General features: G+C 38.8%; 1 protein-coding gene across 1 annotated transcript in view; it reads left to right on the top strand.

The window, feature by feature from the left end:
• Positions 1 to 16,666, top strand: part of LOC311244118 (filamin-B-like) — a gene marked incomplete at both ends in the record, with an annotated part of 61,582 nt that overhangs the window by 23,662 nt on the left and 21,254 nt on the right. Inside the window, 27 exons of the mRNA XM_084333529.1 lie at positions 3,743 to 3,906; positions 4,006 to 4,129; positions 4,756 to 4,919; positions 5,016 to 5,139; positions 5,230 to 5,393; positions 5,479 to 5,602; positions 5,701 to 5,861; positions 5,960 to 6,083; positions 10,252 to 10,415; positions 10,514 to 10,637; positions 11,508 to 11,671; positions 11,769 to 11,843; positions 12,272 to 12,395; positions 12,486 to 12,649; positions 12,734 to 12,857; positions 12,969 to 13,129; positions 13,951 to 14,074; positions 14,164 to 14,327; positions 14,424 to 14,547; positions 14,662 to 14,825; positions 14,912 to 15,035; positions 15,174 to 15,337; positions 15,469 to 15,592; positions 15,697 to 15,860; positions 15,957 to 16,080; positions 16,197 to 16,357; positions 16,445 to 16,568. Of these exons, the coding sequence (XP_084189655.1) occupies positions 3,743 to 3,906; positions 4,006 to 4,129; positions 4,756 to 4,919; positions 5,016 to 5,139; positions 5,230 to 5,393; positions 5,479 to 5,602; positions 5,701 to 5,861; positions 5,960 to 6,083; positions 10,252 to 10,415; positions 10,514 to 10,637; positions 11,508 to 11,671; positions 11,769 to 11,843; positions 12,272 to 12,395; positions 12,486 to 12,649; positions 12,734 to 12,857; positions 12,969 to 13,129; positions 13,951 to 14,074; positions 14,164 to 14,327; positions 14,424 to 14,547; positions 14,662 to 14,825; positions 14,912 to 15,035; positions 15,174 to 15,337; positions 15,469 to 15,592; positions 15,697 to 15,860; positions 15,957 to 16,080; positions 16,197 to 16,357; positions 16,445 to 16,568 (3,810 nt within the window). The remainder of the gene's footprint in view (positions 1 to 3,742; positions 3,907 to 4,005; positions 4,130 to 4,755; positions 4,920 to 5,015; positions 5,140 to 5,229; positions 5,394 to 5,478; positions 5,603 to 5,700; positions 5,862 to 5,959; positions 6,084 to 10,251; positions 10,416 to 10,513; positions 10,638 to 11,507; positions 11,672 to 11,768; positions 11,844 to 12,271; positions 12,396 to 12,485; positions 12,650 to 12,733; positions 12,858 to 12,968; positions 13,130 to 13,950; positions 14,075 to 14,163; positions 14,328 to 14,423; positions 14,548 to 14,661; positions 14,826 to 14,911; positions 15,036 to 15,173; positions 15,338 to 15,468; positions 15,593 to 15,696; positions 15,861 to 15,956; positions 16,081 to 16,196; positions 16,358 to 16,444; positions 16,569 to 16,666) is intronic.

The raw sequence follows: 16,666 nt of genomic DNA, 5'->3' as shown, positions 1-16,666 counted from the left end.
AAACAGCATAGAATAGGAAGAGTCTAAACAAGACAGGAATTCAAGCCAGGATGAAAATGTTCTGCTGCTCTGCAGCTTCTCCCGAGGTGGTAGTAGGGGGTAGCAGATGCTGACGTCAGAGCCGCTCTGCAGACTTCTCTCGGCAGAATCTCCGAGGTGATGCGGGACCGAGAGAGAGAGAGAGGGAGCGAGTCAACACAGGGTGCAGGTAGAACGAGCAGGAGAACAGGAGAGGTGACTTGTACCCAAAAACAAAAGTTATCCAAGTGAACTAATCTTCGTGTAAACACACACAGTGAGCAATGTTCCAAAACACAATCCCAAGTGAAAAATATCTTCGGTGCAAAAATAGACACTGAGAGCGAAGTCCAAAATACAATCCAATGTGATAATATCTTCGGTGTGATAAACACACAGTGGGAGATGTTAGGTCAAAATATTATCCCAGTGAAACAATCAAAAAGGCAACCGCTGGGTGAGTGACTGTCTGATAAAAAGGTGGTAATCTTCAGTGTTATAAAAACACACGAAAACGGAACTTGATCAAAGACAGTCATTAAAAACTCACCCAGGCGTTGTGCGTAAAGAGCGCTGGAACAGCAGCGGAGCGAGCGCGTCGCCACGGGAAAAAGGTGTCCAAGAGGAAGGCTTCTTGGATATCCTGGAGGTAAAGCACAGGGAACAACAGCAGCAGCAGGAACGGCGAATGCAAACAGAAAATATCAAAACGATCCAACAAAACTTGAGTGGGGAAACGGGGTATAAATAATACGGGATTGATTGATTGACAAGCAGTGACAGCTGGGGGATGTGATTGAAAAGCGTGTGGACGGGAGAGAACCAATCAACGACGTCTCTGGGAAGAAGCGTGTGAATGGGGGAATGAAATGATTAACAGAAACAAATGGAAAACAGAGCGAGGTGGTTTAAAGGAACAGAGCGAGTAAGTGAGCAAGGACAGAAACCTCACAATATGCCCAATAACATTATTACATTGTAAACATTTTCTCTGATCCTGTTTTCGGTAAGAGGATTTGTGTATTTTGTTTTGACTAGGTAAAATGGAGCTTGTTGAGGTGACAGATAATGGAGACGGGACTTACTCAGTGCCCTTCACTCCTTCTATGGAAGGTGCTCACTCTCTGGTGGTCAAATATGCTGATGAAGATGAGTTTTGCAGGTATACTTAGATATTTCCAAGGTGTGAAAATGCTATAAATGTGGATGATGTTATTATTAGCGTTGATGATGATGACGACACTGATTATGAGTATGATTATTTAGCGTTTATTGTTATACTAACATTTATTTAACATTGTAAAAGTCCAATTCAGTTTAGAGTTCTGCCTACAAATGATACCAACAAGCTGAAGGTCTCTGGTCCAGGTCTGGAGGCAGGACTTTGTGCCAAAGTTCCTCAGACCTTCAATATTGACTGTAGCAAGACTGGAGAGGCTCCAGAGTCTGTGGCTGTTATGACACCAAATGGTGAGCATTATTATTTATATTTTATATTTATGATCGTATCAAGTCTGTTGTTAAAGGAATTTGTACAATTTGACAAAAACAGGTTTCTCTTTGAAAATGTACAGGAAAGACAGAGCTTGTTGAGGTGACAGATAATGGAGATGGGACTTACTCAGTGGCCTTCACTCCTTCTATGGAAGGTGCTCACTCTCTGGTGGTCAAATATGCTGATGAAGATGAGTTTTGCAGGTGAGGATGTGAAAACAACTGCTTAATTTCTAATTAAAGGGATAGTTCAGATTTCTGGAACCTTGGCCTTCTTTCCTACTGACCAATGATGATAGTAATCTCTAGTGAGCCCTTTCTTCCAATGGGGCCAAGCTCCTGTCTGTACAAGCTGACTGAAGCTCACTGTGTGTAACTGCCGAGTACGTTTCAGTGAGCTTCAGTCAGCTTGAGCTGATAAATGACTCTATATCGATCAACATCATCATTGGTTAGTAGGAAATATGGCTAGGGTTCCAAAAATCTGAACTATCCCTTTAATGTCTTTATTTTATTTGATGGTAATAATAATAATACAACTGTATTTGTATAGCACCTTTCATACAGAAATTGCAGCTCAAAATGTTTCACAACAGAAAAAATACAGGCATAAAATTAGCACATAAGGTGCAGACATATAAAATCACAGTTTTTCACATTAGATAGATAGATAGATAGATAGATACTTTATTAATCCCCTTGGGGAAATTCAGGGTATCTCGCAGCTCACATAGTATACAGACATTGACCGTTCCCATACAGTTATTGCACGTTATGTCTGCATCATGAATTAAAAATAAGTACATGATAAAATTCAATTAAATCATACCCATCAATATTAAATATGAGCGTGATTAGATAAAAGCAGGTGTATAAAAAACAGGTGTAAAAACAGGTGTAAAGACAGGTGTAAAAACAGGTAAAAACAGGTGTGTGTGGGTCAGAGGTCAGGTCCCCCGCACTATAATACGCTGTTGTACAGTCTGATGGCTGTGGGGACAAAGGACCTCCTGTGCCGCTCAGTCCGTGAGTGCAGGGAGATGAGCCGCCCGCTACGACTGCTGCTCTGCCCCACCAGGGTGTGGTGGAGAGGGTGGTTGGTATTGCCCATGATGGCCAGCAGCTTGCTCTGAGTGCGGCTCTCCACCACGGTCCCCAGTGGGTCCAGTCTCCTCCCTACCACTGAGCCAGCCTTCTTGACCAGCTTATCCAGCCGTCTGGTATCCCTGGCCGTGGTATTACCACCCCAACAGACAGCGGCGTAGAGGAGCACACTTGACACCACTGCCTGATAAAACATAAACAACATTTCCCCACACACATTAAAAGACCTGAGCCTCCTAAGGAAGAACAGCCTGCTCTGTCCTTTCTTGTAAAGCGCTTCCGCATTAGCAGCCCAGGCCAGCTTATCGTCCAGGTGCACGCCTAAATATTTGCGTAAATATTTATTTATTTAGATCCTAAATAATTCATCATTAGGATCTACCATCCCAACAGGCCTAAACCTTGTTCATGGTTTGATTCAGTGCAGTGCAATACTGTAGTAGAATAGAATAGACATGAAATTGGCACATAAAGTGCAGACATATAAAATCACAGTTTTTTTGTTTTACAGTGCAATAAAATAGTTCTGGATTACTGTTTAACAGGTTAAAGTCATCTTTACCTTCTCTGTTTGGTATCCACAGTTTAAAACCTGACAGTCTTCCCTTCTAGGCCTGGGTCCTACACAGTTTTAAAGCCTGACAGTCTTTCATGTTTGATACCCACACAGTTTAATACCTGACAGTTTTGAACCTGTAATAAAAAGTAATAGACAGAGTAAAATAGTGCAGTGCAATAAAATAGTAGAATAGAATAGACAGTAAAATTATGCAACAGTGCAGTGCAATAAAAAGTTAAGTAAAATAGAAGTGCAATAAAATAGAATGGACAGAGTAAAATAGTGATACAGTACAATCAACAGCAGATTGTATTAAAAGGCTATGGTGAAGAGGTACATTTTTGAAAATATTAAGAGATCTAGCTTCCCTAATGTGCTATAGGTAGTGTGTTCCATAACTTTGGTGCATAGTTTGCAAAGGCTGCAAAGGTAGCTTGTTTATATTAATTTGGGTACTCATTCAGGCCTACCTATTTATTCATCTATTTAATTACTTGCTCATTAATTCATTAATGAATTCATTTATTCATTCACTCATTAATTTGTTTATTCATTCATATCAAACAGTCCCTACAACTTCCAAGTTCTACCCACCAATGATGCCAGCCAGCTGAAGGTCTCTGGTCCAGGACTGGAGGCAGGACTTTGTGCCAAAGTTCCTCAGACCTTCAGTATTGACTGTAGCAAGACTGGAGAGGCTCCAGAGTCTGTGGCTGTTATGACACCCAGTGGTGAGAATATAATTAATTTATCACAACATTATGAATATCTTCTGTTCTTTTATGGCTAGTTTGTTTGTATTAATCTCCTTCATTATTTCAACGATTCAGGTAAAATTGAACTTGTCAAAGTTACAGACAATGGAGACGGGACTTACTCAGTGGCCTTCACTCCTTCTATGGAAGGTGCTCACTCTCTGGTGGTCAAATATCCTGATGAAGATGAATATTCAAGGTAAATACTAATTTAATATTTCAGAAAAATTATTCTATAGTTCATTAGGTTTTTATTATAATAATTTACTTGTGACCCATACTCAAATTAGTCTTTTAATGTTTATTGCAGCCCTTGCCAGTTTCAAGTGTTACCAAATGATTCCAGTAGAAAGGTGAACGTATCAGTTCCAGGACTGGAATCAGGAGTCTGTGCTCAAGTCCCTCAGACCATCACTGTTGACTGTAGTAAGACTGGAGAGGCTCCAAAGTCTGTTGCCATTATGACACCCAGCGGTAAGTACTTAGTTGGAAAAACATAAATTGTTCATTTTGTTTCTGGCAATGCCACCTGAATATATACTTTAATATCCTAGTTGTTACCATTTATCAAATGTAAAGTATGTTATCATTATTTAGGTAAGATGGAGCTTTTGGAGGTGACTGAGAACAGAGATGGGACATATTCTGTTGCCTACTCTCCTTGTTTGGATGGCGCTCACTCTCTCATGGTGAAATACACAGATGAAGAGGACTTTAGACGGTAAAACTGATGCTGATTTGGGCAGCATTCTGCTATTTTGGTTGGAAAGAAGATATTGTAGCACAGCTGCTTGATGTATTTGATGAATTGTTCTTGTGTTCCAGTCTCTCTGACTTCAGCGTTCTACCCACCAACGATGACAACAAGCTGAAGGTCTCTGGTCCAGGACTGGAGGCAGGACTTTGTGCCAAAGTTCCTCAGACCTTCACCATTGACTGTAGCAAGACTGGAGAGGCTCCAGAGTCTGTGGCTGTTATGACACCAAATGGTAGGATTATTTTAAATGGTTCCATATATCATGTGAAATATTTCATAGACTCTAAATTAGTTGTATTGTTTTTGTCTCTCATTATTGTTCAACCAGGCAAGATGGAGCTTGTCAAAGTTACAGACAATGGAGACGGGACTTACTCAGTGGCCTTCACTCCTTCTATGGAAGGTGCTCACTCTCTGGTGGTCAAATATCCTGATGAAGAGGAGTTCAGCAAGTAGGGAGCATGCACAACCTGAATTGAGAAATACATATTTTAATTGGTCAATGCTGCAATAGTCATTAAAAAAATTTAATTGCATTTCAGTCTCTCCAACTTCCAAGTTCTGCCCATCAACGATGCTAACAAGCTAGACGTCTCTGGTCCAGGACTGGAGTCAGGAGTTTGTGCCAAAGTTCCTCAGACCTTCAGTATTGACTGTAGCAAGACTGGAGAGGCCCCAGAGTCTGTGGCTGTTATGACAGCAGATGGTGAGACTAAATTTAACAAATGTGATTTGATAAGTATTTATATTTTAATTATAGTTCTGACGTTGTTTTATTGATTTTTTATCAGGCAAGATGGAACTTGTGGAGGTGACAGACAATGGAGACAGGACTTACTCAGTGGCCTTCACTCCCTCGACTGAAGGTGCTCACTCTCTGGTGGTTAAATATCCTGAAGAAGAAGGGTTTCGCAGGTAAATTCCTATTTCGATTTCTAATAATATTTTAAGTGTTTGGTTTTTTTCCCCCACATATTTATCTTTAGAACAGCTTGATCTGGTGTCTGTTTCAGCCCCTACCAGTTCCAGGTGTTTCCAGATGATCTCTGTCGACAGGAAGCATCACGGCCAGGACTGGAATCAAGAGTCTGTGCCCAAACCCCTCAGACCTTCACTATTGGACGTAGTAAGACTGGAGGAACTCCAGAGTCTGTGGCTGTTATGACCCCCAGTGGTAAGTCACTTTTAAATCTATGAGTAAATAATGATATTTTGTTCAAATATGATATAGCTGTATAGTATATATGATATTTTTCTGTTGAATATTAACAGGTACAATCGATCTTGCTGATATAACTGACAATGGCGATGGGACATACTCTGTGTTCTACTCACCTTCCATGGATGGTGCCCACTCTCTGCTAGTGAAATATGCTGATGAGGATGAGCTCTCCAGGTAGGTTCACGTAGTGCTGGAAGAGAGAAATAATAAAGAGAAGGGAAGAATTTTACAATAATGTTCTAATAATGCTATGTTCTAATTATGCTATGTTCTAATAATGCTATTATATTCTAATAATGCTATGTTCTAATAATACTGTGTTCTTCTAATAATGCTATATTCTAATAATGCTATGTTCTAATAATGCTATGTTCTAATAATGCTATGTTCTAATAATGCCATGTTCTAATAATGCTATGTTCTAATAATGCTATATTCTAATAATGATATGTTCTAATAATGCTATGTTCTAGTTCAAGTTCTTTAATAGTTGTCATACAGAAGTACAGAATACTTTCATACAAAATGCTTCTTACTGTTACGCTCCAGAGACTGTGCTAGACAAGATAGTATCAAATAACATAATAACATAATATAGCATGAATTTAGAAGAAGAAAATGAGGTCACAGTGTTCGGTATAGACATATGTACAATGTTCTGAGTTACCATATAATATACAATACACAATACTATGCAGTGTACTAATGTACAGTACTATCTAGTGCAAAGCAGAAATGGGATGAGGTACAATTTTTGGTACAATTTACAGTAAGGTGTACGAGTTGTAGTGCAATCCTTCATCCATAAATATAAAGTGTGGGGAGTGGGTGCTACAGTGTGTTTGTTTAAAGTGGGTGTGTGCTATAAGTGTGTGGAGTGGGTGCTACAGTGTGTTTGTTTAAAGTGAGTGTGTGCGTGTGGATGTGTGTGCTATGTGCGTTTGGTGGTTGTTGTTGTGTAGTGTTCATTCATTGTTCGTTTAGCAGCCTGATGGCCTGGGGATAGAAGCTTCTTCTGAGTCTTTCTGTGCTCGCCTTGAGACTCCTGTATCGCTTGCCTGACCGCAGCAGTTCAAAGAGGCAGTTGTTCGGGTGACTGGAGTCTTTAATGATTCTCTTAGCCTTGCCCTTGCAACGCTTGTAGTAAATGTTCTGGAGGGTGGGGAGCCCCCCTCCAATTGTGCGTTCGGCTGAACGTGTCACTCTTTGTAGTCTGCTTTGGTCTTGTGCAGTGCTATTCCCAAACCAGGAGGTGATGTTGCCGGTCAAGATGCTCTCTATTGTACATGAGTAGAAGTTCTTAAGGATCTTCTGGCTGACTTGGAACTTCCTTAGGCGCCTGAGGAAGTAGAGGCGTTGTCGTGCCTTCTTCACAACATTGTTAATGTGTGTGGTCCATGTCAAGTCCTCGGATATGTAGGCTCCGAGGTACTTAAAGCTGTTGACTCTCTCAACCGGTGCCCCGTCGATGCTGAGGGGGCTGTAGTCCTTGACCCCCGACCTCCTGAAGTCCACAATCATCTCCTTTGTTTTGCTGACGTTCAGGGAGAGGCTGTTTTCCTGGCACCATCCCGCCAGGACCTTGACCTCTTCCAGGTAGGCCCTCTCGTCGTTGGCAGAGATCAGGCCCACCACCACTGTGTCGTCAGCAAATTTGACGATTGTATTGCTACTCCGCTGAGCCACACAGTCGTGTGTGTACAGGGAGTAGAGGAGGGGACTCAGAACACAGCCCTGGGGGGCCCCTATGTTGAGGGTGATGGATGAGGAGGTGCAGTTGCCTGCTCTCACCACCTGGGGTCTGCCAGTCAGGAAGTCCAAGACCCACTGGCAGAGGTCATAGCCCAAGCCCAGGTCCCTGAGCTTGGCTATGAGTATGGAGGGGACTATGGTATTGAATGCCGAGCTGTAGTCGATGAATAGCATTCTCACATAGTTCCCCTGCCTCTTGTCCAGGTGTGATGCTGCTGTGTGCAGCACATGGGATATGGCGTCCTCCGTGGACCTGTTGGGGCGGTATGCAAATTGCAGGGGGTCCATGTTGATGGGGAGGGAGGAGCAGATGTAGCCCTTTACTAGCTTCTCAAAGCACTTCATGGCTATGGAGGTGAGAGCTACAGGGCGGTAGTCGTTGAGGCAAGCAGGCTTGGATTTTTTGGGTACAGGGATAATAGTGGACTTCTTCAGGCAGGTGGGGATGACAGCCTGTTCTAAGGACAGGTTAAATATGTCAGTGAATACTGGGGCCAGTTGGTCGGCACAGACTTTTAGGACGCGGCCGGGGATGCCGTCTGGACCTGCTGCCTTCCTGATATTCACTTTTTTAAAGGTCCGCCTCACCTCATGCTCTGTTACCCTGAACACTGCGCCTCCATCAGCAGCCGACCCCCCCCCCCCATTGCCGAGGCTTGTGAGCTGGTGTTGTTATTACCAGCATCAAACCTCGCATAGAAGGTATTGAGGTCATTTGCTAAGGAGATGTCATTAATAATAATAATAATATAATAATATTATAATAATAATAATAATAATAATAATAATAATAATAATAATAATAATAATAATAATAATAATAATAATAATAATAATAATAATAATAATAATAATAATAATAATAATAATAATAATAATAATAATAATAATAATAATAATAATAATAATAATAATAATAATAATAATAATAATAATAATAATAATAATAATAATAATAATAATAATAATAATAATAATAATAATAATTAATAATGCTGTTTTAATAATGCTATATTCTAATAATGATATGTTCTAATAATGCTATGTTCTAATAATGCTATGTTCTAATAATGCTATGTTCTAATAATGCTATATTCTAATAATGCTCTGTTCTAAAAATGCTATATTCTAATAATGCTCTGTTCTATGCTCTGTTCTAATAATGCTATATTCTAATAATCAGTGATGCCACAGATTACTTGTAAAAATAATCTGATTACTGATTACTCCTTTAAAAAGTAATCTAGTTACTTTACTGATTACTTGATTATCAAAGTAACTTAGTTACTTTGAAGGTAACTAGGTTACGAAGTCGTCGCCGTCCCCCCTGCTGCTGCCACAACATAAGAATGACAACAATGATAAAAATGTAATTGTAAAACCGTTGTGTAATATAAAACATGGTATTATAGTTTGTTATTCTCATGTGTGTGTGGCTGTGTGAGTGCGTGCGCGAGCGCACGTCCCATCTCCGGTCTAGCTGACTGTACCCCTGGCTCTCTTATCATCAGCATTATGAGATAGTAACTAAATAGTAACGCACAGCCACTTGGAAAAGTAACTGTAATCAGATTACTGGCTGGTAAAAAGTAACAAGTTAGATTACTATTTACCGAAAAAAGTTATCAGATAAGAGTAACTAGTTACTTAGTAACTAGTTACTGGCATCACTGCTAATAATGTTATGTTCTAATAATGCTATGTTCTAATAATGCTATGTTCTAATATTCTAATAATGCTATATTCTAATAATGCTATGTTCAAGTTCAAGTTTCAAGTTTCTTTAATAGTTGTCATACAGAAGTACAGAATACTTTTATACAAAATGCTTCTTACTGTTTCGCTCCAGAGACTGTGTTAGACAAGATAGTATGAAATAAAATAGTATAGCATGTAAAATAGAAGTAAAAATAGAGGTCACAGTGTTCAGTATAGACATATGTACAATGTTCGATGCAGAATAGAAGTAACTGAGTTACCATACAATATACAATATACTATGCAATGTACTAATATACAATACTATATAGTGCAGAGCAGAAATGGGATGAGGTACAATTTAGGTACAATTTACAGTAAGGTGTGCGAGTTGTAGTGCAAATCCTTTACCAATAAATATAAAGTGTAAAGTGTGTTTAGGTGTTCTAAAGTGTGTAAAGTGGGTGCTGCAGTGAGTTGCCCGTTTAAAGTGAGTGTGTGCGTGTGGATGTGTGTGCTGTGTGCATTTGATGGTTGCTGCATAGTGTTTATTGTTCGTTGAGCAGCCTGATGGCCTGGGGATAGAAGCTCCTTCTGAGTCTTTCTGTGCTCGCCTTAAGACTCTAATAATGCTATATTCTAATAATGCTCTGTTCTAATAATGCTATATTCTAACAGCTTAGAAAGATGTTACCTTCAATACAGAATGATAGATTGGAAAGGTGTGACCCTATCTCAATTACAAAATGCCAAAAAGGCATTTATAAAATGACATTATGATGTTTAAGTCTTTCAAACTTAATATGATTTGTATTATTAAGAGTGTCACATTTCTTCCACCCTATCTATAATGTGAAACTTTGTGAAACCATTGGAAAATATTGTATTTCAGTTGCATGAACTTCCAAGTTCTACCCACCAACGATGCCAACAAGCTGAAGGTCTCTGGTCCAGGACTGGAGTCAGGAGTTTGTGCCAAAGTTCCTCAGACCTTCAATATTGACTGTAGCAAGACTGGAGAGGCTCCAGAGTCTGTGGCAGTAATTACACCAAATGGTAAGAATCGTTCTACAGTGTAACTTGGTATGTGTTTGTATTTGAATGATAGCGCTCATGTAGTTGATATGTATATCATATGCATATGATTCAACCAGGCAAGATGGAGCGTGTTGAGGTGACAGATAATGAAGACGGGACTTACTCAGTGCCCTTCACTCCTTCTATGGAAGGTGCTCACTCTCTGGTGGTTAAATATGCTGATGAAGATGAGTTTTGCAGGTAAAAATCTACTTTGATTTAAAACTATATTTGATTTGATTTTCCACATGGGTGCCTCTGATTTAAAAAATATATAATAATAATAATAATAATAATAATAATAATAATAATAATAATAATAATAATAATAATAATAATAATAATAATAATAATAATAATAATAATAATAATAATAATAATAATAATAATAATAATAATAATAATAATAATAATAATAATAATAATAATAATAATAATAATAATAATAATAATAATAATAATAATAATAATAATAATAATAATAATAATAATAATAATAATAATAATTTAAATAACTTGTAATAATTAATCAGAAATGGAAATCCTTTAATGTTTGTTTCAGCCCTTACCAGTTCCAAGTGTTACCAAATGATTCCAGTAGGAAGGTGAACGTATCAGTTCCAGGACTGGAATCAGGCGTCTGCGCCCAAGTCCCTCAGACTATCACTGTTGACTGTAGTCAGACTGGAGAGGCTCCAAAGTCTGTTGCCATTATGACACCCAGCGGTAAGTACTTAGTTGGAAAAACATAAATAATTAATTTTGTTTCTGGCAATGCCACCTGAATATATATTTAATATTTAACATTTATCAAATGTAAAGTACATGTTATCATATATTTAGGTAAGATGGAGCTTTTGGAGGTGACTGAGAACAGAGATGGGACATATTCTGTTGCCTACTCTCCTTGTTTGGATGGCGCTCACTCTCTCATGGTGAAATATACAGATGAAGAGGACTTCAGACGGTAAAACTGATGATGATTTGGGCAGCATTCTGCTATTTTTGTTGGAAAGAAGATATTGTAGCACAGCTGCTTGGTGTATTTGATTAATTGTTCTTGTGTTCCAGTCTCTCTGACTTCACCGTTCTACCCACCAACGATGCCAACAAGCTGAAGGTCTCTGGTCCAGGACTGGAGGCAGGACTTTGTGCCAAAGTTCCTCAGACCTTCACCATTGACTGTAGCAAGACTGGAGAGGCTCCAGAGTCTGTGGCTGTTATGACACCAAATGGTAGGATTATTTGAAATGGTTCCATATAAACATGTGAAATATTTCATAGACTCTAAGTTAGTTGTATTGTTTTTGTCTCCCATTATTGTTCAACCAGGCAAGATGGAGCTTGTCAAAGTTACAGACAATGGAGACGGGACTTACTCAGTGGCCTTCACTCCCTCTATGGAAGGTGCTCACTCTCTGGTGGTCAAATATGCTGATGAAGATGAGTTTTGCAGGTAAAATACAAAATAAATACTTTGATTTTAAATTATATTTGATGTGGTTTTCCATATGGGTGTTTGGCTTTTATTTCATTATTGCAAAATAAAAGGACCTTTAATATTTGTTTCAGCCCTTACCAGTTCCAAGTGTTACCAAAGGGTTCCAGTAGAAAGGTGAACGTTTCAGTTCCAGGACTGGAATCAGGAGTCTGTGCCCAAATCCCTCAGACCTTCAGTATTGACTGTAGTCAGACTGGAGGAGCTCCAGAGTCTGTGGCTGTTATGACACCCAGTGGTATGTCTGTTTAACGATGAAATAAACTGTATTCTCTTCATGTTATCCAAGTATGAAATAGCTTTGAAGTGTCATTTATCTTTTATTGAATGCCAACAGGTCAGATGGAGCTTGTGGAGGTGACAGACCGTGGTGATGGAACCTTCTCAGTGGCCTTCTCTCCTTCAGTGGAAGGTGCTCACTCTGTCATGGTGAAATACAATGATGAAGACGAGCTTCGCTGGTAAGAGGAATAAACAGGATGTATTGTACAATGAGACAGGAAACAAATACAACGTTGGCATCGTTAAGATTGTAATGCTCTGTGTTGCAGTCTCTCCAACATCCAAGTTCTACCCACCAACGATGCCAACAAGCTGAAGGTCTCTGGTCCAGGACTGGAGGAAGGACTTTGTGCCAAAGTTCCTCAGACCTTCAGTATTGACTGTAGCAAGACTGGAGAGGCTCCAGAGTCTGTGGCTGTTATGACACCAAATGGTAAGAGAAAATGTTGAATAATATAACTTTATATGTATTTGTATTTTTTTGAGAGTAACCATGTATTTTTGTTGATTCAACCAGGCAAGATGGAGCTTGTTGAGGTGACAGATAATGGAGACGGGACTTACTCAGTGGCCTTCACTCCTTCTATGGAAGGTGCTCACTCTCTGGTGGTCAAATATGCTGATGAAGATGAGTTTTGCAGGTATATCTTTTTTTTTGTTCAATAACATATGATGTCTCTTGTTACAATCCTCATCATCTTCATCATCACATTCATCATATGAATTATTTTCTTCCCAAATGTTTATTTTAGTCCATTCCAGTTTGAAGTGTTGAGTGATTCCAGTAGGAAGGTGAACGTTTCACTTCCAGGACTGGAATCAGGAGTCTGTGCTCAAATCCCTCAGAACTTCAATATTGACTGTAGCAGGACTGGAGAGGCTCCAGAGTCTGTGGCTGTTATGACTCCCAGTGGTAAGTAATTAATATATGTGTCTCTTTAGATTTGAAATAAGATGTGTCTCTACTCAGGCATCCCGGTGGCTCACTGTGCTTATAGGTGCATACAATGTAATTACAGCATCCTAGGTAGTATGTTCACATCAAGTCTGAGAACTTTATTACATATATAATAATAATAATAATAATAATAATAATAATAATAATAATAATAATAATAATAATAATAATAATAATAATAATAATAATAATAATAATAATAATAATAATAATAATAATAATAATAATAATAATAATAATAATAATAATAATAATAATAATAATAATAATAATAATAATAATAATAATAATAATAATAATAATAATAATAATAATAATAATAATAATAATAATAATAATAATAATAATAATAATAATAATAATAATAATAATAATAATAATACACTTTATTTGTATATCACCTTTCATACAAGAATTGTAGCTCAAAGTGCTTCACAGCGGTAAAGAAAGACAGGCATAAAATTAACACAAAAATGGGCAGATCAAGAGCAATGCATAAAGTGCAGACATAAAATAAGTATAAAACAAGCATAAAATAGATAGCAGCTAAATAGACAAGGTCAAGGTACTGTAAGGCATAGAGCATTAAATCAAATCGTTTTTCATATTAGGATCTAACATCTTAATAGGCCTCTTTGTTTACGGTTTGATTCTATGGCAATCTTAAAATAGACAGTAATAAAAGAGTAATATTTTAAATAAACTGTATTCTCTTCATGTTATCCAAGTATGAAATAGCTGTGAAGTGTCATTTATCTTTTATTGAATGCCAACAGGTCAGATGGAGCTTGTGGAGGTGACAGACCGTGGTGATGGAACCTTCTCAGTGGCCTTCTCTCCTTCAGTGAAAGGTGCTCACTCTGTCATGGTGAAATACAATGATGAAGATGGCTTTTGCAGGTAAAATAAAAATCACAATTATATTTGACAAAAACTGGCAAACAATTATGCTATTAGCACCATTGAGATTGTAATGCACTGTTTTTCAGTCTATCTGACTTCACCGTTCTACCCACCAACGATGCCAACAAGCTGAAGGTCTCTGGTCCAGGTCTGGAGGCAGGACTTTGTGCCAAAGTTCCTCAGACCTTCACCATTGACTGTAGCAAGACTGGAAAGGCTCCAGAGTCTGTGGCTGTTATGACACCAAATGGTAGGATTATTTGAAATGGTTCCATATATCATGTGAAATATTTCATAGACTCTAAATTAATTGTATTGTTTTTGTCTCTCATTATTGTTCAACCAGGCAAGATGGAGCTTGTTAAAGTTACAGATAATGGAAACGGGACTTACTCAGTGGCCTTCACTCCTTCTATGGAAGGTGCTCACTCTCTGGTGGTCAAATATGCTGATGAAGATGAGTTTTGCAGGTATGTGACCTGTACGTTTGTTGAGCGGAATTCTTTCAAAATACAACTTCATGAAGACAGTATTGTAGATACCTGTTAGAACTGTGATTTGTAACGTTGGGTATTTTCATACAGTCCCTACAACTTCCATGTTCTGCCCACTAATGATACCAACAAGCCGAAGGTCTCTGGTCCAGGACGAGAGTCAGGACTATGTGTCAAAGTTCCTCAGACCTTCAGTATTGACCGTAGCAAGACTGGAGAGGCACCGGAGTCTGTGGCTGTGATTATGCCAAATGGTAAGAATTAAATAATCATCTAACCTATATTAGACTTTACAATGACTTGTTCATTAATTGAATTGTTCCATATGGATGTACTGTAGGAAAGATAAAGCTTGTTGAGGTGACAGACAATGAAGATGGGACTTACTCAGCGGCCTTCTGTCCTGCAATGGAAGGAGCTCACAGTCTGGTCATCAAATATGCGGATGAAGAGGAATACCGCAGGTACTGTATGCCATTTTTTGTTACATATGTATGTATTTTCTGTTTGTTCGTCGTATGTGTGCTCTTAATGAATTTGAGTGGTTGGAATCAGTGGTGGACCTCAGGGTTGGTTGTTCTTTAACTCCTGGGATTTTTCAGGCCTCACCAGTTTGACGTCTTGCCAGATGATTCCAGTAGAACAGTGAAAGTATCAGTTCCAGGACTGGAATCAGGCGTCTGCGCCCAAGTCCCTCAGACTATCACTGTTGACTGTAGTCAGACTGGAGAGGCTCCAAAATCTGTTGCCATTATGACACCCAGCGGTAAGTAGCCTACTTAGTTGGAAAAACATAAATTGTTAATTTTGTTTCTGGCAATGCCACCTGAATATATACTTTAATATCCTAGTTGTTAACATTTATCAAATGTAAAGTACATGTTATCATATATTTAGGTAAGATGGAGCTTTTGGAGGTGACTGAGAACAGAGATGGGACATATTCTGTTGCCTACTCTCCTTGTTTGGATGGCGCTCACTCTCTCATGGTGAAATACACAGATGAAGAGGACTTCAGACGGTAAAACTGATGATGATTTGGGCAGCATTCTGCTATTTTGGTTGTAAAGAAGATATTGTAGCACAACTGATTGATGTATTTGATGAATTGTTCTTGTGTTCCAGTCTCTCTGACTTCAGCGTTCTACCCACCAACGATGACAACAAGCTGAAAGTCTCTGGTCCAGGACTGGAGGCAGGACTTTGTGCCAAAGTTCCTCAGACCTTCACCATTGACTGTAGCAAGACTGGAGAGGCTCCAGAGTCTGTGGCTGTTATGACACCAAATGGTAGGATTATTTGAAATGGTTCCATATATCGTGTGAAATATTTCATAGACTCTAAATTAGTTGTATTGTTTTTGTCTCTCATTATTGTTCAACCAGGCAAGATGGAGCTTGTCAAAGTTACAGACAATGGAGACGGGACTTACTCAGTGGCCTTTACTCCCTCTATGGAGGGTGCTCACTCTCTGGTGGTCAAATATGCTGATGAAGAGGAGTTTTGCAGGTACGTGACCTGTAAGTTTGTTGAGCGGAATTCCCCTAAAATACAAGTTCTAGAAGACATATAGAAGGTGTCTGTTAGAACTGTAATTTGAACTAATGTTGGGTATTTTCATGCAGTCCCTACAACTTCCATGTTCTTCCCACTAATGATGCCAACAAGCAAGCCTCGGGTCCAGGACGAGAGTCAGGACAATGCGTCAAAGTTCCTCAGACCTTCAGTATTGAACGTAGCAAGACTGGAGAGGCCCCAGAGTCTGTGGCTGTGGTCATGCCAAACGGTGAGAGGAATTTTAACTAACTACTATACCGATCTTACAATGATTCTCATTCATGTCCTCCATTTTTACCATATCTGTGTGCTGTAGGAAAGATAGAGTTTGTGGATGTGACAGAGAATGGAGATGGGACTTTGTCAGCAGCCTTCTCTCCTGCGATGAAAGGAACTCATTCTCTGGTGGTTAAATATGCTGACGAGGATGGATTTCGCAGGTATCCTATTTTAATTTATTTTAGAATTGGTTGGAATTTTTTGTCTTTCTCTCTCTCTTTTTTTGTTTAGTCTTTGCCAATTTCAAGTTTTGCCAAGT

This window comes from Notolepis coatsorum (assembly GCF_963971535.1).
Source record: "Notolepis coatsorum genome assembly, chromosome: 17".
Taxonomy (NCBI): domain Eukaryota; kingdom Metazoa; phylum Chordata; class Actinopteri; order Aulopiformes; family Paralepididae; genus Notolepis; species Notolepis coatsorum.
This window is presented reverse-complemented; position numbering and strand designations above follow the sequence as displayed.